At 34.0% G+C, this 24,785-nt stretch overlaps 2 protein-coding genes and 1 long non-coding RNA gene across 5 annotated transcripts; 1 reads left to right on the top strand and 2 right to left on the bottom strand.

Annotated features, from left to right (window-relative positions):
• Nucleotides 1-9,399: 9,399 nt before the first annotated feature.
• Nucleotides 9,400-12,315, bottom strand: LOC116011732 (sugar carrier protein A-like). The gene is made up of 4 exons (XM_031251137.1): nt 11,969-12,315; nt 11,017-11,336; nt 10,190-10,816; nt 9,400-9,991 (listed from the first exon to the last, which is right to left on the bottom strand). The coding sequence occupies exons 1-4, from the start codon at nt 12,114-12,116 to the stop codon at nt 9,575-9,577; spliced, it is 1,512 nt and encodes a 503-aa protein (XP_031106997.1). The 5' UTR covers nt 12,117-12,315; the 3' UTR covers nt 9,400-9,574.
• On the top strand, nt 10,749-11,790 carry LOC116011733. The gene is made up of 3 exons (XR_004097087.1): nt 10,749-10,837; nt 10,960-11,215; nt 11,663-11,790. It is a non-coding gene; the product is annotated as an uncharacterized LOC116011733 (long non-coding RNA).
• A 3,411-nt stretch (nt 12,316-15,726) lies between the features above and the next one.
• Nucleotides 15,727-24,197, bottom strand: LOC116013390 (adenylate kinase 5, chloroplastic). Of its 3 annotated transcripts, XM_031253112.1 has the most exons (20): nt 23,844-24,197; nt 23,557-23,658; nt 22,572-22,700; nt 22,369-22,503; nt 21,069-21,215; nt 20,726-20,800; nt 20,534-20,627; nt 20,352-20,404; nt 19,337-19,465; nt 18,661-18,696; nt 18,466-18,546; nt 18,241-18,379; nt 17,520-17,599; nt 17,351-17,416; nt 17,004-17,033; nt 16,740-16,849; nt 16,422-16,559; nt 16,289-16,318; nt 16,136-16,214; nt 15,727-16,060 (listed from the first exon to the last, which is right to left on the bottom strand). In XM_031253112.1, the coding sequence occupies exons 1-19, from the start codon at nt 24,063-24,065 to the stop codon at nt 16,190-16,192; spliced, it is 1,821 nt and encodes a 606-aa protein (XP_031108972.1). In that variant the 5' UTR covers nt 24,066-24,197; the 3' UTR covers nt 15,727-16,060; nt 16,136-16,189. The 3 variants fall into 3 exon arrangements, with proteins under 3 accessions (XP_031108972.1, XP_031108973.1, XP_031108974.1); XM_031253113.1 differs by lacking the exons at nt 23,557-23,658; nt 23,844-24,197 and having other exon boundaries at nt 22,369-22,493; nt 22,572-22,576; XM_031253114.1 differs by lacking the exons at nt 22,369-22,503; nt 22,572-22,700; nt 23,557-23,658; nt 23,844-24,197 and adding an exon at nt 22,151-22,182 and having other exon boundaries at nt 21,069-21,189.
• Nucleotides 24,198-24,785: the final 588 nt, after the last annotated feature.

The raw sequence follows: 24,785 nt of genomic DNA, 5'->3' as shown, positions 1-24,785 counted from the left end.
TATTTATAGGGGAAAATAAGGTATTAAATATTCTAGGTCACTAATCCCACCCAAAATAAAAAATTACAACTTTGTAAAAGTAATTCCCACCCAAAATTAAAAATACAAAATAATTCCCCACCCAAAATTAAAATACAAAATAATTTCCCACCCAAAATTAAAAATACAACATTTTGCAAAAGTAATTTCCACCCAAAAATAAAAAATACAATTCTTGCAAAGTAGTTTCCCACCTAAAAAAAAATACACCTTGCAAATAATTTCACACCGGGAAATTTGATCTGATACTGAAGTCTGAATTGTCTTCAAAAGTTTTTATGTGAAGACAATTGAATAGAATTATTTTTCCAGATTGATCTTCTTCTTCACAAAAAGATGTTGGACTCCAATCTGTTTGCACAAAAGTGTTAAAAGCCTCTTGAATCTTCCTTGACTTAGATCTTGTTACCGGGCCACTCGAGACTTTTAATGGATCATTTATTTGTTGCATTCCGGTCTCATCATAAGTTATGAGCTAGATTTAGTGTGCTTGTGTATTGGGCTTGTTTTGGGCATGCATTGGAGATGCGAGATCAAGAAGAGGATGGTGGACCGGCTAGAATGGAGGATGGGGTGCTGCTGGCGCACCCAGTGCGCCCCAAGGCACCCCACCCTAGCGCCCCAATTAAGTTTTTGGGGTGGCGCAATGGTGGTGAGAGAGAGAGAGAGAGAGAGAGAGAGAGGGGGGGGGGATGGCGTGGGCGTGTAGGGTACGGTTTGCGTGGTGTGGGTGTGGGGCTGTGAGCGTGGGACACGTGGATGGTGGTGGACGATGCAGTAGTATGCTATAAATATGAGTGCCTTGTCTCTCCTTGGGACATTGCAGTCGGATCATTACAATCATCCTGGTTTAGTGGTCGCTTGTCTTATCTTTTAGCTAGCCTACTCACTAAGGCTCAGTTTTCATTAGCTACACTATTATTGTCCTTAGTATTTCTTAGTCCGTTCTTTGAGTTATAGTATTTATTATTAGGGCCATCATTTTGGGTTAGTATCTCGGGTTCTGAATGTATTATTTTGGACCTAGTGCCCCAATCAATAATACTACTATTTTTTTAACCCCATTTCGTACATCTATACCCCGTTTATGGCTTCCTAACAAAACCATCAATAACTTACTAACATATCATAATTATAAAAATTGATTTTTTTTTGTGCGGTCAAAAGACCCTAAATGGGGTGCAAATTAAATCTTGACCGTATGAGATGAAGCGCCAGTAGCATTCAAGAGGAGGATCGGACGATTGAAAAATGAATTTTGTTCAGAAGAATTAAAGTGTCCAAATTGATGTTATCAAGTGAATTGGGCCATAGATGTACTTGGGAAGCAGAAACCTATTGTATTGAATGTTTCAATTGGTTTGCATATCAAATAAATTATTTGAGTGGATTGGAGTTGGATTAAGTTAATTTGGGCCATTAATTACATTAGTTTAATTCACCTAATTTATTTGATCAACTGGGTTTAAAATTTGGACTAAAATAAAATAAAATAAGTTAATTTATATAACTGTTTTCAAAAAAAATATAACTTAATTAACCCAGTTAATCAAATAAATTAGGTTATATAAATTAACTTATTTTATTTTATTTTAGTCCAAATTTTAAACACATAAGTGTTTCAATAGTACTTTCAATAGAATCAAAGACGAGATTAGTGATGGAGGAATATATTAGAAAATATAGTAACATACCATTTATTCTTTATAGGGCGTTTAGTTGGTAGGAGGGAATTAGGAAGGAAAAGAATTGTAATTCAGTGAATTGTAATTCAATGAATAAAGTAGGAATTGAAATTACAGTGTTTGGTATGCAAGAATAGGACTACAGAGATTTGAAAGGGAATAGATGATACAATGACCGAAATGCCCTTATGTAATACGGAATAATAATAATAATAATAATAATAATAATAAATGTATGATGTAAATATGAAAATGAAAAAATGTGGTTTGACTGTGTGATGCAATAATAATAATAATAATAATAATAATAATAATAATAATAATAATAATAATATTTTGTCAAAACATCTTCAAATTCTAATTTACAATATAACAAGTTTAAATTAAAAGCTTAAATCCAAAAAAAAAAATCATAAAAATATTACAATAACATTCACATAATAAAATGTTAAGCATATTAAAAGCTTACATAAAAAAATATCATTAAAATATTACAAATATTACACTAACATACACTTAATAAAGTGTTAAGCTCATTAAAAGTTTACGTCCAAAAAACATTATAAAATATTACAAATATTACAATACTACATGGTTAATAAAATGTTAAGCTTATCAAAAGCTTACATATAAAAACCATCATAACATACTAATTAATAGTACAACATCCACATCCACGAATAAAGTCAACGTGCATCCAACATAGTCAATATGTAGCAAGAAAAGCTCTCACCCATTCTAATCTTCGCTCCGGTGGAAGGCTAAAAAACACAAGCATCTTATTTGGATGGTTAGGAAGTTTAATCAAAGCCATCAAATATTCTTCATTTGATAATCCATCAATCTGAATTAACTCTTTATCTAACTGTTGCACTTTTTCTTGAAGAGTTAATTCAGTTCCAATGCTCTTGTTAAGTCTATCACCAACCATTACCAATGTTTCACTCAACATCATTGCCGCATTATGAAAAGATTGTGAAGTAATTGGTTCATCTTTATCACTAATCTTTCTCTTCCTTCTTCCACCACTAGATAATGAATTTGAATTTGCTTCACTTCGTGTCCTATTACCTGATGAAGATTGAGCTTGTGTATAAAATAAATTAAAGTTTTCACATAAATAAAATGAAGTTTTCATATGATTCTAATGATATTACCTGATGAAGATTGAGCTTGGGTAAATCTAAAATTTATATCTGGCATATCTTCATCACCAACATTTTCATCTTCGCTAGCTAGATTGATCCCACCAATGCCTTCCTCATTAGTTATTTCTTCAATAATATCTTCTCCAATTTGTGAATCCCTCCTTGTTGCACAATCTTTTGCATAGATAGAACTGAATTCATGATAGAAAGGAAACTTTTTCCTTCTGAACTGAGTAGCTTCTTTGTGAGTCTAAATAAAGGAAGTTTTCATAATAAGTATAAAGTTAAAGTTTTAACATAATTAGAATGAAATAAAAATACTTACACTTATATAAGAATCCCATACATATATAGTCTTCAGCTATGACCATCTTTCTTTCTTCATCCCATTCAAAGCCACTGTTATTACTAGTGAAAAGATCATGTACTACACTCCAATCTTTTTTCAAAGCCCTTATCCTTGGCAACTCCAAATAAAGCAATTTAAAAAATTATAGAATAATCTATTCATGTGATGTGGATGCTTTACCTCAAGTATAACTGTAGATTACAACAAATTTTCAATCCTCGATCGCCCACCACTGGTTGGCGATCGTTTACAATCGATGTATCGATTTGTCGGCGGTTCAGTGGGGTCGAATGGTCAACATCGACAGTGCTTCAATGAAGTATAGATTTCTCCCTAAAAGTGGTTTAGGAGATTGAGGGTTTTATTTCTAATTTGTAGGTGTTGGATATTTATATATGTTGTATGTATATAATATAATTGCCCTAAAACCAATTATTTGGGTTAGGCCCAATTGGAATAAATATAGAACCCATTGCGATAAACATTTTAACCCTACTAATATTTTTGCACGTGCGTTGCACGAAATGAATTTGTTATAATATTTTAAGAATATTTGGATCGATATATAATTATATAAATTAGACCAAGTACGAAAACAATTCCCTATGAAATTTGGAAAGAGAGAAATTTGAATGTATAATAATTTCACATCTTTGGCACAAAATATTTTATCTTGAAAGATAGAACTTCAAGGGAGAAATTTGAACCAAAAAGTGTTGAAGGTATTTTTTTGGGTACTCTCCAAATAGTAGAGCCTATAAAGTGTATAATAAGTGTACTTCCTAAGTGATGGAATTTGCAAATGTGCTGATAGATGATCAACCAATATATTTTGTTGAATTGATATAACTTGAACCATCGCAACTATAGAATACTCAAACAAATTTATGTCAGATAATCAAGAAAATGACAAGGAAGTGAGTACTGATCAAAGTACTGTTGAATAAGATCTTAAGTCTCCTGTATTAGACTTACTATCCACATCTAATTCAGTACAACACAAGATTGATAAACCAACAAAAACATAGAAGAATCACCCAATAGAAAAAATCATAGGAAATCCTACTGCCTCTATATCGACGAGAATACAAACTAGGCCCAACCTAGCATAATTAGAAAGATATCCCTGCTATACTTTGGCAATTGGGCTAAAAAATGTGGAGACAATATTAGATGAAAATTGGATTAAGGCTACACATGATGAACTAGGATAATCTGAAAGAAATCATGTGTGAGATTTGGTACCAAGACCTAATAATGTAAACATAATTGGAACAAAATAAATTTTTAAGAATAAAACTGATAAGTTTGGCAATATAGCAAGGAATAAAACCCATCTGGTTGCACAGAGATACACACAAGTCAAAGGCATTCATTATGATGAAACATTCGCACCTATGGTTATATTGGAATCTATTCGATTATTATTGGTTTTGTCATGCATTTTTAAACGTCAAAACAACATTTTTAAAATAGTTATCTTCATGAAGATATATATGATACTTAACCCAAAGGCTTTGAAGATCCAAAACATCCTAATTATGTATATAAATTGAGGAAATCATTGTATGGGTTGAAACAAGCATCATGTGCTTGGTATGAATGACTAACTCAATATCTGTTGAAGCGGGGATATCATCTGATCTAGGAAATGTTGATTAGACATTGTTTGTAAAAAGGTCAATTAGAGATGTGACAGTAGCTCAGATATATATTAATGATATTGTGTTTGGATCTAAAAAAAAGTACACATGAATTAGTAGCTCAGATATTATGAAGAAAGAGTTAAAAAAATACTATGTACTCCAATTTTCTACTCCCACACACAAAATCTTGATGTAGACATTTGTAGTGGAATCCACATGAAAAAAGTAACTTATCAATGCTCGCTACATCAAGGAGTAAGATTTGGAAGTTCATGTAGTAGAACTCGAGTTGAAATGAGTATGGTAGGAGAATTAGCATACTTTTTGAGGTTACAAATCAAACAATGTGCTGAAGGTATAAAGAGCTCACCACATTGAATGTAACTGCCACACTGCTGCTGATAGGGTGCTCCCACCATACTCATTTCAACTCAATCAATGTGTTGAAGGTATAAAGAGCTCACCACATTAACTGTAACCGCCACACTACTGATAATGGTGTGCTCATAATCTGCCACCAATGAACCAACCAAGTTGCCCATGGAAACATGTGTCTTGATGTAGATGTATGGATTAACTCTATTCAGAGAGGAAGTCGAGGTGGCCCCTCCTCGTGCCTCACACTTTCACCCTTGTAGGTTGATCTGCCACTTTAACCACTAAGCAGAGTTGGTGAGGTGTCATATGTTCCAGAGCATCTATCTAGTGTCTTTGATCTTGAAGCCATTGTCATCATAGCCCTTAGCTTGCTGATTTCTAACCACATTATATTGTTGCTACTTGTCAATGAAACAACTCTTCAGCTAGTTGCATTTTGAGGCAGTGTTCACCTAGAATTGGCTACTTAAGCATGCTTTGATGGGGGAAAAAAAAAAACAGAACGCCACTATAGTTACTATAATGGAGTTACAATGGATCTAGTAAACTGCACAAACTGAAGAAAATATATTAATGTCAACATTAGTGATAATTAATCTAGCATTCCCAATATATAAAGTACTAAACTTTATCTTAAAGCTAATAATTAAGTATGAATACAATAATAGAAATGAAATAAATAATTAAGTTCTTGGGTCACTTGGGTGATCCAAGTGCAAAGTGTATTTGAACTAGTAAAGTATTGACCCCTTCTTTAGTATATGATTGCTCTATTTATAGAAAATTGGGTATCTTAGAGAGCTAATCACATTCTAACATATGTATTGAGATGATTTTGCTTCGTGGTAGATGTCTGTTAGCAAGAATATAAGGTACATACTTATAACAACCATATACCTTGAAGTTAATAGTTGGGTTCGTTTGGGTCAAGGCACTCAAGTGATAGTCAAAGACTAATGCTCCCCTCACCTCATCCTATAAGATCAATCATGCCTGCCTTTGTCTATCTTAACTTGAACTAGAATTGTCTTTCATACTGAGTAACACAAGTCAATAATGATAACTTAAACAATATAAGAAAATAAAAATTACCTAATTTTTATTGAAAATACTACTTGAACTCCTAAAATCTACTCTTAATTACATTTTACTCCCTTACACAAATTTTTTATATATGCATCTTTCTTGAAAACTCACAGAATGAAGATAACTTACCATTGCTTGTCATGCCGGGGAGGAAAAGTAAAGGAGTAGAGATTGAGAGTTGATGTAGCATAACTCATTTTTATTTATTTAATGGGGTCTACTTGCATATGTTTTACTCAGTACTCTTACTTCCAACTTTTATTTCCTCTCAATTGCCACGTCAGGAATAAAAGTGAAGAAATAGAAATAAAGAGTACATGTGATAGAATAATTACACAAATTAAAGAAAATATAAATATCTATTTAACACTTAATTCAATTTCCATCTGAAAAAGTTGTATAATTATAGAAGTCCTTGCACATGTCTCTATCTCGTTAAGCCATACTGAGTTCTCTTGTACTTTAAGTTTATGGAGCCATGGGCGCCATTTTCCACGCTCAATCTGAGAATTGGATTCCCCAGTCCCACCACGTCATGCGCCGCAACCCATATCCGGACCAGAATCGGATTCCGCATTCCCATTATGCATCCTACCGGAGCCTCAACCCGAATTGGATTCCCCAGTCGCAGTCGCACGATGTTAAGTGCCAGAGCCAGAACTTGTGCTGTGGATCGCGCCGCCGCAAAAGGAGCCCCGCCGGCATGAATCCACCGAATTCTCGAAATCATTCAAGAGCCAATCTCCGGCCGGAAGGCGCTTCGGATTTGGGGCCCGGTTCTCCAGCTAAAAACCTCGTCATGGGCCAGGTTAAGATCCTTAAACGCGGGGAGCAATTGCCGTCTCCGAGTTCGGACACAACGACGACGACGACGACGTCTTCGCGCGAATCTTCTCCTGGATCAGGCGGCGATTACTGGAATGCGGAGGAAATGCTGGTTCTCTGTTCGACTCAACGGCTGGGACCGGAGCCGGAGACCGTGCATAAGGATTTGTCTGCGTTTTTGGTTTCACCTCTGCCTAGTTCTCTGCCTATTCCGAAATTCTTTGGGACGAAAGTGAAGAATACTGGTGCAGCTACCTGCCACTTGCGTTGATTTGGAGTAAATTCTTGGCACTTTAAGACAATTGGAAATGAATATGAATGAACAATTGGAGATATCTTGGCAAGCCATGCTGTTCGGATTGTATTGCTGTCTCTTTCTTCCTAATGTTTTTCAGCAAGCAAGCAAATAAAAGGTTGAGAACTTGAAATTGAAGGAAAAAAAAAACCATAAATGGTTTATCTATGGTTTATCTTGTCCTTTGTGGGAGTTTTGCAGCTTTTGTATGCCTGATATAGAATGTGTATTCTCAGTGAATAGGTAATGCAGGACTCCATAAGAAATTCAGATTGTCTTTTGATATCTCCAAATGCAAGTATTGGGTTTTGTAGGATGAGCAGGTACCATGAATATGTGGAGGAAACCTGATAAGGAAGTTAGCTATTCAGTTCTCTATTCTTTGATTTTATCATTTTGTTTGTAAATGTAATTTTTGAGTTTAATGCAATAAGAGGTTTATGGTTTTGTGGACTACAGGAGTGCCATATGTTTACTTTTGAAGTTCTGAGTAATTTGGTAGGATACTGGCTTTTGCTTGTGCTTCTTTTTATTTGTTAGGACTATGTTGTGTTTTCTGAATGACTAGTTTATATATATCCGAGCAAAGTTGTTTGATTACAACGTCTTTTGGAGTTTTTGATTTTAATTTGGACGATGGCAGGGGAAAATATTTCTGGTTGATGAGCTTTTGCATTCCTGCTTGATCTTTTTTGGTTCATGTATCTGTAGGTTGATAAAGATGTGACATTTCTTCTGAACCAAAAATGAAATGTGTGCCACTGCTTGAAACAGTTCTCATACTGTATTGGGAATTGATTGTCTTTCTTTTCTTCTGGCTTTTATGGGATTTAATTTTCACTTTATTTGGTCAACAATTCTGGCACTGTTGTTGCCTTATCGTAAAAGGAGATGTGTGTTTTATGTCTGATGCATATGACATAAAACAAGAATCAATTCTTTGATGAATTCTGCTCATTATTGGTCATTTGGTCCTCTGAGTATGATAGAGATGATTACTGTGCATTACCCTGAGCAGTATTTGTGTTATACTTTTTATTTATAAGTTCATTTTTGAATGATTGATCTGGTTCAGTGTTGAGGATGCACATAGGTATAATCACTTCATTCATTATGCCCTTTGTATGTTTGAGTTTCTACTTGCATGTGTAACCGTGTAACTTAATCATTTTCTTGCCTATGCTGCTGCTATTTTCATTAGCTTCAGGATAGCTGGTAGTGTTCTCCCAGAATGGATGTTTTTTCCACAGCATAATCTCTTCAATAGGGATGTGTTTAGTTTCAGGTGGAACAGGTAGATGAAGATTTTTGGAATCGTAATCCATCCAACAAAGAAGAGGAAATCCTGAACCTGGATGCACAGAGGTAGGAAAGGAATGATTCTTTGTTTTTTGAAGTGGAGAGAGGTTTACAGCCAAAATAATTAACTTGTCACTATCATCCAAGATGGCCTTATGTCCATTAAAAGAGAAACAGCAACAAATTTAGAGACTACTCCATAGTCCATACCAAACTGAGAAGCTCCTTAAAGTTCCATATAGTTGCTGAATTTTAGCCCCAAATTATTACATCTGTGATTTGTTTCTCATGTGATAGAAATAGAGATTAGTGGTAACCAAGACTCAGAGAATGATTAACATAAAACTTTGTAGACTGGAATTTGTCCAACGAAGACGCTTGCTTATTACCTGAGCACTGTTAGAGTAGATGTGATCATGTGTCTGTTGACTTTGGATCTATCTGTTCTTGACTACTTATTAAAAGCATCATTGTCTTTGGTCTGTATATTGGCCTTGTTTTCGTTGTCCATCAGCATCCCCACAGAAGACCATGAGGAAATCTTATATTATAATGCATTTTTTTTAATTAGATGCATTTAAACTTTGTGAACTTTGGTATATCATGATTGAGTGAAATGCATAAACATACATTAGGAAAAACAAACTTCTTGACTCAGATTTATGTTGTATTAAATTATGATGCATGCTTAATTCTCAAAGTATTGGTTGGTTAAGATTTTGTTCAATTCAATACATTTACCTGAATTTCTCTGTACTCTTTAAGTTACAAAGACTTGCAGAAAATGAAGTTAGCAACTTTTCTCTGGCTAACGGTGGTGACAGTCAATGGATACCAGAAACAATTTTCTTCCAGAACCAGTGCTTCTGCCACAGCTGCATCATCTCTTCAATAGGAACTCCCTTTGTTTCAGGTAGAAAAAGATAGACAAAAATTGTCATGATGGTGATAAAGCCAGCAAAGAGTAGGAAAATCCCGAATTTGAGAGCACACAGAAGTGAGAGGAAAGATTGTGCTATTGCAAAAGTGAAGAAGAGATTCACAGCCACTGTGATGCTTTGGCCAGCAGAGCGTGTCTCCAGTGGGAAAATTTCACTTGGCACTGTCCATCCTAAAGGACCCCAAGACCACCCAAAGGCCGCGACAAAGAGGCAGATAACAGCCACCACTAAGATTGAATAGCCTTTTGAGAGCACCTTATCATCTCCAAATTTCAGGCCTAGAATTATGGCAGCGATAACCTGTAATTGTAAGCATTGCCATTTCTGTATCAGCAACAGTTCACGTTGAAGAAAACATACTATTATATTTTGCTGATTCAGTTGTTCATTTCCTTTCTGTAGGTTTTAACAGTGTTGCAACATCACATGTTATAAGAAGTTTTTGAGTATCTGGATTTATTTATTTAGGTGTGTTCTAATTACTACCATCTCTTTTACCTGGCAGATGATCATTTGGATTCCGCCAGAAATGAGCAGAACTCTTCGGCCCCAACTATCTACTGCAGCCATGGAAACCACTGTAGATGAAACAAGAACAGCTCCAGTCAAAGCAGACGAGTAGAGGGCTGCAGTTCCTTTGAATCCCATACTCTGGAACAACACTGGAGCATAGAAGAGTATAATATTTATTCCCGTAAGTATCTGGAATGTTGGCATGAAGATTGCCATGATGAGTTGAGGCCGGTTTCTCCTCTGCAGAATGTTTCTGAATGGATGGTGAATTGACCTTGCCAAGTCACTTGCCTCAATCATGTCTTCATACTCTGCATCCACATTCTCGGTCCCTCTTATTTTTTGCAAAACTCCTCTTCCTTTCTCCCTTTTCCCCTGTTCAATTAAACTGTTTGGTGTCTCAGGAAGAAGTATTCCCCCCACGGTCATCAACAAAGCTGGCAGTGCAGCAAGGCCTAATGAAAGCCTCCATCCCCAAGGATGAAGCTTGCTTGTTCCATAGTTGATCATGTTTGCTGTGAAGATCCCGAGCGTTGTTGCTAATTGAAACAGCATGTTCAAGGCTCCTCTAATATGGGCTGGTGCCATCTCTGACAAATATAATGGGACCGCCTTCAAGAAAACCAACAGAGAGTTAATACACTTGCCTCAGAAAATCTAATGCTATAAATTGTCTGCATTGTCCTGAATTTCTTTTCATCTTGTTTAATTATTATCTCTTTCACCTTTTTGTCAAGCATTCCTTGAAATTGCAGGTTCCTATCTCTGATAAAATAAAGTTGTATTCTGGGACAACACATGAAATTGCTAACCTGGTTACCAAAGCCAATGCCTATACCAAGCATAATTCTGCCTAAAAGAAGCATGACCAGGTTGACAGCTGAGGCGTTGAGAGCAGCTCCAACAAGAAAACTGATACCACCACATATTATACTCATGCGACGTCCACGGCTCCTAGTGATGCGCGATGCAGCCAGAGACGTGACTAAACCAGCTAAATATAAAGATGAGGTAAACGCTGAAAGACTTTGGCTGTCATATTTGCAGTAGTTGTCTTCATGTGCATGCTTCTTTTTTTCATACACTGGGCGGAAGAACCGCTCAAGAAATTCATCCATTGATGTCACTCCCCCTGTTATGCATTCGAAGAAATGAAGGAAAAACTTTAGTCACATAGGGAAACAAATTTTTTCTAAATGCATCTGAACTTCTGTTTCTGCCACAACTACTTAGTCCTAACCCACAATTTATGTGTATTGCTATAATCTGGCATGCCTTTTTCAGTTGGGGACCTTTTAGTTCTGATCTTTGGCCTGAAGAGGCTACTGTAGTAATTTTGTTTCTGTTTATTGAGTTTGTCTGAATCATTTTGCTCCTGAGTCCTGAATCCACACCCAAAGGAATAAAGAGATGATGCAATTTTATTTATTTATTTATTTTTTTTTTTTGATACATTAGGTTTCCAGCTTAGGCCAAACTAATCCTAAATCCTAAGAACTCCTGCCCAAGTGTTGTTGGAGAGATAAATTGCAGGTCGCCTAAGCAGCCTTCCAGTCAGTCTTTGTCGTTGACTCTGGAATTGATGCTTTTCTACATACCTTCTGCTGGTGGGTTTTGGGGGTGGGAAGGGGGAGGGAGACGGGGCAAAGAAGAGAAAAGTGAAGAAGTAGAATATTCTCCTAATGTTTTCTGGTGTTGTTTTCATGAGTATTTTGATGAGTTCTGAGATATTGAGGTTTTGAAAGTGGAAGAATCAAGAATCACCTGAAACTCCAATGTCATAACCAAAGAGTGAGCCTCCAACAGCAGCAACTAAACATGCTATGATGACATAGGGTGTCACCCTTCCTTGGTACTCTTTAGCCCTCTCTTTGTTCACCCCAGTTTCTGCAATTGATCCTCCTCCTGCCATCTCCAATTCTATCTTCTCTCTCCTCTCTCCTCTCTCCTCTCCTTAACTCTTTCTGAGTGCGGTTTCTGTTGAATTTTAGAACTGAAGTAGTAGGCACTTCCCAGGCCCAATTCATGAAATGAACAAATTTGGTGGATATGTATCTATATCTTCAAATTCCCTCACTCATTCATATATGCATTCATTCAATCATCATCTTTAACGGATACAGGTGATCTGAAATTGACCTTTAACATACTTAATTCCTTATTCTATTATTATATTTAATTTACTTTTATTAACTTTAAACTTTTTTTAAAAAAAACTTTGAGATAATCTTTTATTGATTAAGGCTGAAAATATCCCTGCAATTGAGACCTTGACAAGATGACATGAAATTTTTAATAACATTTATATATTTTTTTTATTGTTGATTTGGGTTGCAAACCGTACAAAAGGGGACACAGTTGCTCTGCTGCAGCCTTTTGTACATTTTTTTTATTTTAGTTTTTGATTAGGAGTGAGATAGTATTGCAGAGATATAGATAAAATAGTAAAGAATTGTAATTTTTTTTTTTATATAAATCCACTGGGTTCGGGTCCACCCGCGTTCACGGCGGGAGGCACGGGAGGGTTCTTCCAAAATTCTTCTCGACAAAGAGAGCTTACTTGTCACTTGAGCTATCGTATTGAGTTGTAAAGAATTGTAAATTTGATAATGTAAAAGTAGGATCCACTTTTAGACGTGAGAGAGTATTGCAGATAAAATAACCTATGGAAAATTGGAAAAATTAGTTGATACTACCATCATCTATCTTTTCATTTGGCTTACAACAAACCCCTTTCTCTGACTCAAATAAAAAGCACAAACATAAGGAAAAGTTGACAAGGAAATGTAAAAAAATAATTTTTTAATCACATTAATACGACATTAAAGTCAATAATGGCATTAATACAAGACTAAAGTCAAATCTTTAACTCGGATCATATCCATCCTTTGAAGTTACTATCTGAAGTGGCCATTCATTGACTTCTACACAATTCAAGAATATCAAATGATACAGTATGCTCAAGAGTAGAATCAAGAATATCAAATGATACAGTATGCTCAAGAGTAGACGTTTGGCCCTAACATAAATAATACTTTACAATTTGTTAGGGAGCAACCACTTTGCTTGGTTATACATACACTTGTAGAGAGTAATTTTGTTTGTGTTTGTTCTATGAAAGAGATGGATAGCTAGGGGTGGGCGTCGGTTCGGTTCGGGTGATACCCGAATTTTATTTCGGATATCCGAAAATTTCGGGTGATGTTTTTGACACCCGATATCCGAACCAAATTTAATTCGGATATGTTCGGTTCGGGTGAAATTATTTCGGGTTTATTTCGGGTTAGTTTGGATATACCCAAAATTTTATTTTTATCAATTTTAATTTTTTATGTTTTTATTATTTTATTATTTATATTTTTTTTCATATACTATCAAACTAAAAATAAGACAAATAGTAATAATTAACCAATAAACTTTTTAAAATTAATATATTATTAATTATGAAATACATTGATAACTAAATATATAATATATATTATTATATTTATAATAAAATTTTGGTTAGTTCGGGTTTCGGGTCGGGTGTGGGTAAATTTTTAACACCCGATATCCGAACCAAATTTATATTCGGATATACCAAAATTTAAAATATCCGAACCGATAACTATTTGGGTTCACCCAAAATTTAAAATTCGGTTCGGATTTCGGGTGTTAGTTCGGGTAATCCAAATTACGCCCACCCCTATGGATAGCGGTGCATGTGAGCTGTGACCACATCCACATGGACATAAATGAAAGTGATAGTTGGAGGCAGGAAGTTTGGCAGTAACATTACGTACGTATATATTTTGTTTTACGTTACATTTGATTTGATAAGAGAATAGATAGAAGTTTGACGTAAAGTTTTAATATAATTTATCATTGAATTATATCATAAAGTTTATATATATATATATATATATATATATATATATATATATTTATATTTATGATAAATTGTACTTTTTCTATTATTTACCTATTTGTAAATTAATTGGCTTCATTGCTAATTAATTAATTATTACCATTTATTTCAATTTATGCGAAGACTTTAAAGTTTAAATATAGTATTCAATTAAATGCTAATCAAATTTTCAATTTTATTAATTACTACATCCCTATCATTTAAATGTAAGGGACAATTGTGTTTGGAGACAAATAAAATGTGATTTATTTTCTAGTTTGCTCCTCAAATGAAATTCACCTAGTTGGCTTGTTTAATCACTGTAAAAAGGTAAAAGTATAAAGGGTAAATTGATGAAAAATATAACAAGTTAGGGTGTGTTTAGTAATTAGTAAAAAAAATTATTTTCCTGAAAAATGTAAAATAAAAAGTGTTTTTTTGAATTATTTTCAAATTTCTCACTTGAAAAACAATTTCCGTGCCAAGTAGCTTGTAACTCAATGACATTTATGTGACTCTTCCAAATGGAAAGTCACAAGTTCGAACAAATACTACATTGTAATTTGTAATAGAGTAAGTAGTACTAAAAAAAATCCATCTTTATAGCTTATTAATAAAGAAATTTGAAAAAAAAAAAAAAAACTCTTTGCTTGCTTCTTTATGAACATAATATTTTTTAAAAATATAAATTCTTACAAAATCTATAAAAGTATAAAGAAATTATAAAAAAAATCATTTAAAATAGATTAAACTTTATAAAGCTATATAAAAATCTTAATTAAATACACCCTTAGTTATTGATCTCTAGTTTTCATGATTTTTTTACATGTCATCCCTCACTGATTTTTAAGGTGCCAAATTTAATTATTTGTTAGACAAAACTACTTCCACATGAGTTGTTAAGGACATGTTACTTGTTAAAAGTTAGGGAAGAATGGGAGATTTTACCCTCAAAAAATTGTGTGAAACACTTACTTAGTGCATGCTTTTGACTAGTGATGACTGTAAATTTTTTTTATAACTCACAAAATTCTTTATAATTGACTGGTTTCACCAAATTGAAAATAAAAAAGTGATCTTTTGGTTTGGTCAGAAGTTTCCCCCAGTTAGGGTACACTAGGACCCCATACACCAAGAAGAGACTAATCATATTCATACCGGGTAAGACCACAAAACACTTGCTCATGTGTTTTAATAGATTTTAAGGTAATTGTATTCACATGGTTCGAATCTTGGAACTTCATAAGTAAAAGTGATTTTAATATAAGGATGTAACTTATTAGTTGTCGGTGAATTGTACAATTTCAAAATGAATTAATTAAATAAAGTTAAATTATACTAAAAAAAAAGTAAAATTAAAAATAAGTGATAATATGTTGAGTAAAATGTTTTTGATTGGTAAAATATTACTCTCCAATTAGGCATTTATCAAGAAGCACATGAAATCAGCTGATGCGTATAACCCAATTTGGGTAAACGATATGACGCGGCGGCGTACGTAATCCCGAAATTTTGTACGGATTTTCATCGTTTCCGTGTTTACTTCATATAGCGACAAATTTAGATCCAAAAAATCTGAGAATAAATTTTCATCCACAAATTCTTTAGCCACAATATTTCCGTGAATCGCAATACATCCACGAGGAAGAAGTCATTCCTACATCGTTTCGCATTGTTGATGAAGTTAAAAGAATGGTACATATATACGCCAAGAAGCTTAGGAATGATTGTAGAAAGGTCGAACGTATATTTACATATAACAACTCTACATAAAATTTAAAGAGCAGAACCAATATAATAACATGTTGAAATTAAGACTGATGTTTCTTCACCTTATTATAAACAGAAAACATAGATAAAAAAAGAAGGTCTTGCATAAGTTACATGCAATAGGGAGCTCTGCGAGGTATCTTGAAATGCATTTTCCCCATGCAACATCTTGCACTTTTTCCACTTCGATGAATACTTTTCTGTCACAGAATGAGATACTGATCAGAAAGATGGAAACTGGAAAGGAATCTAAGGTTATATATTCTTCAGTTTACCATTGTTAAGATGTAATGGAGTGCAAATTTGAGATCTCTTGTTCCTGTTTTCACTCAAAGAATACCACTCAAGAATCCCCTACAAGAAGAATATGTAAGCATGTCAATATTTTCAAGGCCACCTTAATTTGTGGAAACAATGTAGATTCTTACCAAATTCCTAGAGGCTTCTTTTCTTGGATTCTGTAAACAATCAATGATAATAGCATAGGTTGTTAAATGATTTTACAGTTTGGAATGAGAAGTGATGAAAACGAAGAAGGCGATGAGCTTTAATGAATTGTACCTTGGTTTGCCTTCAAAGGCGTTGTTAATTTCATCACCACTAGGCCTTTCCTCAAAGGTTGTCAACAGAACATATTTTTCCTTACCAGGTGCTTCATCAACCCTCTTGTATAACTCATAAGGATATGGGTAAGTCATTCTGAAATTAGAAAGTACACAGAACATGGATCAGAGAAAAACACTATAAGAAATTATATATTGTGCCCATTTGGATGTATAACATCTTTGTAGAAGACTAGAAGCTAAGGTATACTGATTCTTAAAGTGTAATTCTAAAAAGAAAAAAATTCAGAATGCTAGTGTCAAATAGCAAACTAACCTTAGGGCAGCCATAATTGGGTATTGAGTTCCGGCATAATATAGAAGGCGAAACAAGTAGCATATCTCAAATGATGCCGCATATTCCAATCTCTGTTGTCGACCCATTGTCTAGTATAATTTTTTAAAAAATTCAGAAAACAGGAAAATTTTGGTACTTTGCTTTTGCTTTTATATATATATATATATATATATATATATATAATTATTAATATATAATTATTATTATTATAATTATTATGATAGCTTAGTCATTTGTACTTACTTGCATGATGCCACTTGAGCCAGGTACATCCTACACCAGAATATGACAAAAGATAGTTAGAAGCCTTCTCATTCATTTTAATAATGCCAAACATGAATACATGATCTTAAGAGACTTATGTTTCCCCTAAATAGGCCATGCCACTCATTGCATATGTTCCTATACTCATTCGATGAGCTTTGCCTTGCTGAAATAGGTTATTGACTTAGAAACTAAGCTATTTCTACTACATATAAACATGATTTATGCCAACCCAGTATGAGATCCTGGTATTGCATTTTAAGCTAGTTCTAGATATATTCAAATGGGAGTAAGTGCATTCAGCTTAGCAACAGTGGAAAGCCAACCTTCAGTCTGGGATTGATGAGAATGACTGGACGGCTACCAGCTGCATCAGTCATAGCTTTTAAATCCTGCATCGTTTAACAGAGAGAAGATAGATAGATAAATAAATAAATAAAGCAGCTAAGCAGATATGTACTTTGGAACAAAATTTTGTAGTTTTCTGTCAATTACGCCAATAATGCAATTCCCCACTGCATTCTGAGGAGCCACTAAAATGAACATGTCATCCTGTTCCTCAACCTCCTTGGCCCCTGAATGACACAAAATACTAGTAACATATACCTTTTAACACTGAAATATTTAACAAGCCTGCATGTAATTAAGGGGTTGTTTGGTTCATGATATTACAGGGAAATTGGACAAACAACGGCCACACACCCCCACCCCAAATTGCAAGTTTGGTAAACTTTAAGAGGTTCCCTAGAGTTCTAAAATGGGAGAGGGGATGGGATTACATAACCCTGTTGTTTGGGATGACTGAACCAAACAACCCCTGGAGGTAGTCAAATTGGACATATTCCATGCATAATCTGTTATATATTTCCAGGCAATAAATCTTGCTTCTAATTAAAAACAAAAAAAACAAAAGAAACATTAATCAGATTTATGTACTTCGCTTTCAATTTTGGTATCATTCTATTACCTGCATCATGAAAACTTTTAAATTCAAAATATAAAAAGAAATGAACAGCAAATTCAATTATAATGATGTACAAAATCTAATGGAAGATGATAATCATTAGGGTAGTAATATCAGTTAGCTAGTAAAACCCATTTAGACACAAATAATATAATTAGAATTGAAAAAATCTAATGGAAAAAGCTTAAATTTATCAACTAATGGAATTACACAAATAATTACAGTCAGAATAACTAATTACTTAGTACATACCAATTGCACCTATCTTGACAAAGGTACCCAGAGCACCATCATCACCCCAATCCATGTACTCAAGTATCGTTCTACTTCCTGCAAGTTGCAAAGGCATTCCTGCAAGTGCTCCTTCACCCATAGAGCCTTGAACACAAACCTAAAAAGGAGATACAGAAAGTTAAAAATTTATAAATTTCCTTAACAGGAAGGTGAAAGAAAGCGGGAAAGCATTTGAAAACATACCTTGATACGTTTTCCATCATCAGCAAATGAGAGAGCAAGGACTCGAACAAGTTCCATTAGTGTACCTATTCGATAAACATCCTGTGCTATCAGGGTGGAAACTTGTTGTAAGTGGTGTCTTTCGAGCTCCAAGCAATAGGGTATGGTTAACTCCAAGAAATCTAAATGAAACTTTTTAAAAAATTATTTCCTTACCATTTCAGGATTTAGCTCAGGAATATTGATCTCTACCTGTCATTTTGAAATGAAAAAGCAAGTTGTCTTAGCCCAAACTTGAGTGTATGAAATCCAATGAAGATATTGATAGATGCACTGCTTTCTGGTCACATTCAAGTAACAAGGCAGTTAATAAGCATGGTTTTTACAATTAAGCTTGGAGAACTCATTCATTTGATAACGTAATTTTCCATGTACATACATCATTAGAGAATTCATTGGTTTGATTAATATTAATTTTCCATGCACATACAGCATTAAGGAAATCAGTGGAAGAAAATAACATGTTAGCATTAGATCCTTGCAGCATTCATTTTTCCAATATAAAAGTTCAAAAATATGCTAAACATAGAATAACAAAATGAACGAATTCCTTTCATGCATGCGCACAAAGACACACACAGAGGAAGAAATAATATACTTATATGAACTCATGTTAGTCCAGTATCAAACTATTGTAGATTGCTAATTGGTTCTTGAATTTAAAAGTAGCAACAAAAAGAAATCAAATAACCTGCAGGGATGTTCAGAGGAAGAAAATATGTTTTGTGCAGCTGGTTACATGTGTTAATGTATATAACCGATGCAAAATGTTCAGTTTAAGTTTGGGCTCAACTCAATCACTCAAAAAACAACAACAACAACAACAACAAACCTTTAAACGTGTTTTCCCATTGTTTACAGCTCTTTGGATAGCTTGGAGCACATCATCATAGAAATATTCCCTAATTTCTCGAGAATGAGGGATGTTGTTCAATCTGGTTGGTATACCTCTCCAATTGTCCTGTAAAATGGACCATGAAGAGTTAGGGAACTTGCAGATATATAACCATCTCTATTATATTTAAATGTGTAAATTGCATTTATAGTCCCTCAATTACAAGGATATTGTCAAATTAGTCCCCTGTTAATTCTCATAACAAAAATAGTCCCCAATCTTCAGATTTTGTTGTGGATTTAGTCCCTCTGCCTATAGGCACTGTTAACAATGTTAATACACTTAAAAAGAAAACCCCCAACAAATAATAAGAAGAATTTTTCTTTTTGTTTCCAATTTTGGTGGGTTTCAATAGGGACACCGATAATATAAATGATCGGGCTATTAGCATAATTCTAACTCCTAAGAACTACGGAGTATTATTTAAGAAAAGGTTAAGGTATATATAGTTCATATTGTGATTTTTTAAAATTAATTTCATTTTGGCTTAATTGCCTGCATGTAGAGAAAAATGAATGAACATAAAGTTAACAGCTTATATAGAACAAAATGACAAAAAATGCATTATCTAGTTTAATTAAATGAAAATTAATCCTTCTAATTGTCCATAGTAATAGAAAAACTAAGATAACCATGACCTGTAATGGGAGAAGAAATATTGGCTAGCCAAGCCATGAGACTAGTAAATTTAATGTAATTATAGTTAAGATTTAATTAAATTTTAAATATTAAATTCATGTTGATTATTTTAATTTTAATAATTTGGGAGTCAAGATGCTTTTACCAAAATAGCCCACTTTTAGTGCCGTTAACAGTGGCTATAGACAGAGGGACTAAATTTACAACGAAGTCTGAAAAGTGAGGACAATTTCTGCTATGAGGATTAAAGGGGACGAAATCAACTATATCCTAATAATTGAGGGACCAAAGGAGCAACAAGATCTGCATATACCTTGCTTGAAGATACCATATTAGCTTGGCTAGTAGTAGTTTTTGTTGATAATTCTGCAATCAATAAGAATGAATTTCTAGTGACTCCAAGAGCAACATGTATAACTGGGTAACATATCATTGCCTTTTCTTTCTCATTCTGTAATAAAGCATTCTGCTAACTACTAAGCTTGAAGTCCATACCTGATTTCGCTGCTTTTTCTTTCTCATTCAGTACATATGACAACAGTAAGTCTATTTCATTGAAAACTACTTCTTTCATGCGGTTGCCATCGACCTGCATGGTTTAGAATGGATAATTGCAAAAGATCATGAAGCCATAGAGGAACAGACAAGACAGTACAATCAGCATTATCTAAGATTCTGAAAACATACCTTCCTGAGTATATCCAAGTATATGGGCAAGACGGCTTCTGAATTTTGCTTATATATTTGCAGGCGTGCTTTCACCTGAAAGATATAGTATGTAGCTTGTGAAGTGTCATTGCATTTAGATGCGTGACAATCTTTCCAAAGCTCTCCCTAACTTTATTAAGGTTATTTCATGAGTTTGGTGGACAAATTGTTATTTTATATATCTATGCCTACATGTCCACAACTGTTTTTTTTCTTGAGACCAGACTAAATTATTTGTGGAGGAGTAGTGTTTCAAAAGGCTTGCCAGAAAAGTTCTGATAATAGGAAACTAAAAACTTGTCTCAGTGCTGGTTTAACACACCTTTTCTTCTGTGTCATCAGGACGAGTTACAAGCCTTGCTTTAATTTCCTCAGTCTCTGGCGGGAAATTCTTTTCATGGTATATCCTTCCTGTTAAAGGATCAAGCCTTCTACCAACGCATCTATCAATTAAAATCTCATCAGGAACCTGTATAAAAAGATAATCTTTCTGTAAAAGATCAAGCACAATGGAGGCAAAAAGAAGAATCCTTTGAACCTGTCCAAATAGAGAAAGCCAAGATATAGCATATGAGAATTGTTGACAAGATGATTAAAACCTTTGTGAGTTTTTGGTAATTACAACTGCCAATATCGAAGCTTTTGTGCAACTTCATTTCCAGTACTCAGTGATGGATGAAATTAGAGGTCAAACTAATTCAATATCTGTCTTTATTATAGCAGACAGGCTAATCCTTTTAAAAAAAATTTAAAATCAATATTCCTTTCTCTCATGCACAATAGTGCCTGCTATATGGACAGAAGAAGGCATAGGATGTCCCTATCATTTGAAATCAACCTATTTGATAACCCTTTTAGGAGGTAAGAAACAAACATAATATTATAAGAGTATTTTCTTTCACATACTAGTTCTTTGAAAAGAAGTCTATTAAGCTTGATTCAGGGAAAAACCATTTTCTTACCTGCCCTTGTTTCAGATCAAATATTGTAATATTAAAGTTTAAAAGGCAGTCAGACAGCGAGACAGTAATGTGCATACTTGAATAGTGGTTAAATAAAATATAGTTTTAAATGGACAATACACTCTAGGATCTTTTTGCTGAAGATTCAACTGCATAGTACTTTTGGCAACATGACTCCAGATCATTAAGGGAAAATCAATATCAGCCATAAGTGAGTCTTATATGCTAAACGAAAACATCCTTTGCTTCTAAAGTGCAACAATTTCAAAATTACTGCCTCCTACTTGCATCTCACTTTTTATTCAATGATTTTGTAGGCATGTCAAGCTATATAAACAAAGAGCATTACAACATGTGTTGCATTAGAATGAAGGGAAAACACACATGCAAACACACATATATACACATTAGCAGAACTAAAAACAGATTCAGCAAATCTCACTTGCACAAGTATTGCATAGTTATGTATAGATCAAGCTTCAAATTATTCCTGCCTTTCGTAGTATTGAAGTTCTGTCAATCATCAAAAACATTCCACACTTCCCTAGATTACGGAAAATCTATAGCCTAACTTGGGTTAACTTCAAGTACAGATATATGATACTGAAGCAGGTAAGGAAAAAGATTTGCAGCATGATTATGAAAGACAAAATGACGTACATCAAGCATAATATACACATCTGGCCTGATTTTCAATTTCTCCAGACTTTTAGCCTGGGCCAAACTTCGAGGGTACCCATCCAGAAGCCACCCTTTCTCTTTTGCATCTTTCAGAGATAATCTTGCTGTCACCATCTATAAAATATAAGGCAATTAAAATATATTGAAGAATAGGATATTTGTGCTGCTAGAATATCTCATACAGATGTCACAATCTCATCTGGAACCAGATGACCAGAATTCATGTACTCCTTGGCTTTGTTTCCTATATCTGTACCCGCTGACACTTCAGCTCTAAGAAGATCACCAGTTGATATATGAACCAATCCAAACTGAAGAAAAAGCACAGGGAAGATTCATTAGTGGGAATAGTGGGCCAACTTCAGTGGCTTAAGTTTATGGATCTAGCAATATTTCCTTCATTAAAATTGGAAATTAAAATAGAGATTACATCAAACTATTAACCAAAAGTTTATAATTTGTGTAATCAATGAAAGAATAGGATAAGCAAAATAATTATCGGAGAAGATGGTGCTGACAGAGACTAACAGGGCACTTGTATCTTCAACTGTCTGTGGATTATTGGCAGGAGAAGAGAGAATACTACCACCAAGAACTTGCTTCAACAAGGAAGATACAAAACTAATTTTCCAGGTAATTTTAAATAGAATTATTTGTCAATACAGAAAAAAACAGTTGGGATTTTGATCTGAAAGTGGGGACAAGAAATTTCACTACACTACTTCCTTGATCCTAGTTATAAAGCTAGTTCTAAATTAATTTGATTATATGACATTAAATGTCAAAAACCAAGGTACATTAGACAGTCTTCTCAACATTTTCATAATTTATGTCTTCCCATTCTTTCTTGATAGGCTTAAGTATCCCAAAATAGTAATGGACCATAGTAACACATTACCATTTCATTTTACTCAATTAAGGCCTTTCAGGAATTACAAATTAACAGCCACTAAAAGAAAATCTGACTATTCCTTTCCATAGCTGGGAACTGAGCATGCCCAATAACTAATGCTCTACTAGAGTTTGATTTGTGTGGTTTATTCAATTCAGTAATCTGTTTTCTTTTTAATGCAATGCTCATCCAATCTGATCAAATTCCAAACATTTTGCATGAAATTACAAAATGATACCTATCTATATAATATATTTAGGAGTTGAAGAAATGACCTTTTGCGAAATCATTTCACACTGAGTTCCTTTACCCGAGGCCGGAGCTCCCGATATCATCACCTTCAATGGCTCCCTTTGAGAACATTTTACCTTCAAGCTCTTCTCATTCATTACGAAAAGCAAAAATTGAATGGAAATTATATCAGTTTACGAAGCAAAAAAATAAAAATAAAAATAAAAATCCTACAATTTGATCATATAATTCCAATGACAAGAAAGAATGAGAAAAATCCATTAAAAAAAGGTTCATGAAGAACTGTAGAAAAAAAAAAACAGCAGCTAACCCGTTGTTTGCGAGGATCGTTGGGAGGAGCGAGCTGGGAAACACTGAGAGAACTGAGAGAAGTGAGTTTCTTTGAAAAGGAAGAAGAAGAAGGGAGCAGACAAGAGACAGAAGAGGGAGATGGCGATGAAAGAGAAGGGAAAGAAGTAGAAGAAAGGGGAGAGAGAGTGGGAGTGGAAGGGAGAGAGTGAGAGCGAGTTACAGAGAGTGACGAGTTCAACATGGCAGAAGAATGATTAATGAAGAAGAAGTGGAAGTAGCGAGGGCGATGGAGAAGAAGAAGAAGAAGAAGAAGAAGAAGAGGGAGAAATCCAACGGACAAACTGTCACCACAAAATTCCTGTCTCGATGGACTCTTTCTACTCTCAACTCTCAACTACGGAGTATATTTTTAGTTTTTTATTAGAGGCCAAGACCATTTCCAACCCACAACACTAAATCTTATATTAAAAGGAAATATTTTTAACATATTTTACCTTATTTTGCACCAAATTTTATTTCTTCTTCAACCCATTTACACCAAATTCTATTCATAACTAAAATAATTTGTATTCTTATAATTTAAAATTTTAATTTTATTTACTTTAATTATTTTAATATAAAATATAATTTTGATATAAATAATAATAGTTTAAAATGAATTATATATTTTTATGTATTTTAATTTTTAATTATTTTATAGTCGATATTGATATCGTTTTAAACGTCTCAATGAGATCTTTACATCTTTATAATTTATTTCTAATAATATAAATTTTTTAAAAGAACCAATTGACAAAAAGATTTTAAAAAGTTCTACACCAAAATGGTGTAGATGAATAGTATTACACCATATTTGGTATAACACTATTCATTTACACCATTTTAGTTAGAATTTGGTGTCTTCCTTGGAGGAAGGTTGCATCAAATTTTTACACCAAAATAGTATTTTGATGCCTTCTTT

Source organism: Ipomoea triloba, chromosome 3, assembly GCF_003576645.1.
Source record: "Ipomoea triloba cultivar NCNSP0323 chromosome 3, ASM357664v1".
Lineage (NCBI taxonomy): Eukaryota > Viridiplantae > Streptophyta > Magnoliopsida > Solanales > Convolvulaceae > Ipomoea > Ipomoea triloba.
The sequence above is the reverse complement of the archived record's forward strand: the minus strand, read 5'-3'. Positions and strand labels throughout refer to the sequence as shown.

Bases quoted from the DNA above. Each gene is read 5' to 3' on its own strand.
- LOC116011732 (XM_031251137.1), bottom strand. From the start codon at position 12,116: ATGGCAGGAGGAGGATCAATTGCAGAAACTGGGGTGAACAAAGAGAGG. The intron at 10,817-11,016 runs GTTAGCAATTTC...GTTTTCTTGAAG, and splicing joins GCATTGGCTTTGGTAACCAG to GCGGTCCCATTATATTTGTC. The intron at 9,992-10,189 runs GTAAAAGAGATG...TTACAATTACAG, and splicing joins TCCAAATGATCATCTGCCAG to GTTATCGCTGCCATAATTCT.
- LOC116013390 (XM_031253112.1), bottom strand. From the start codon at position 24,065: ATGTTGAACTCGTCACTCTCTGTAACTCGCTCTCACTCTCTCCCTTCC. The intron at 19,466-20,351 runs GTATATGCAGAT...TCCATTTTACAG, and splicing joins ATATGGTATCTTCAAGCAAG to GACAATTGGAGAGGTATACC. The intron at 17,034-17,350 runs GTTGGCTTTCCA...ATTCTGGTGTAG, and splicing joins TCATCAATCCCAGACTGAAG to GATGTACCTGGCTCAAGTGG.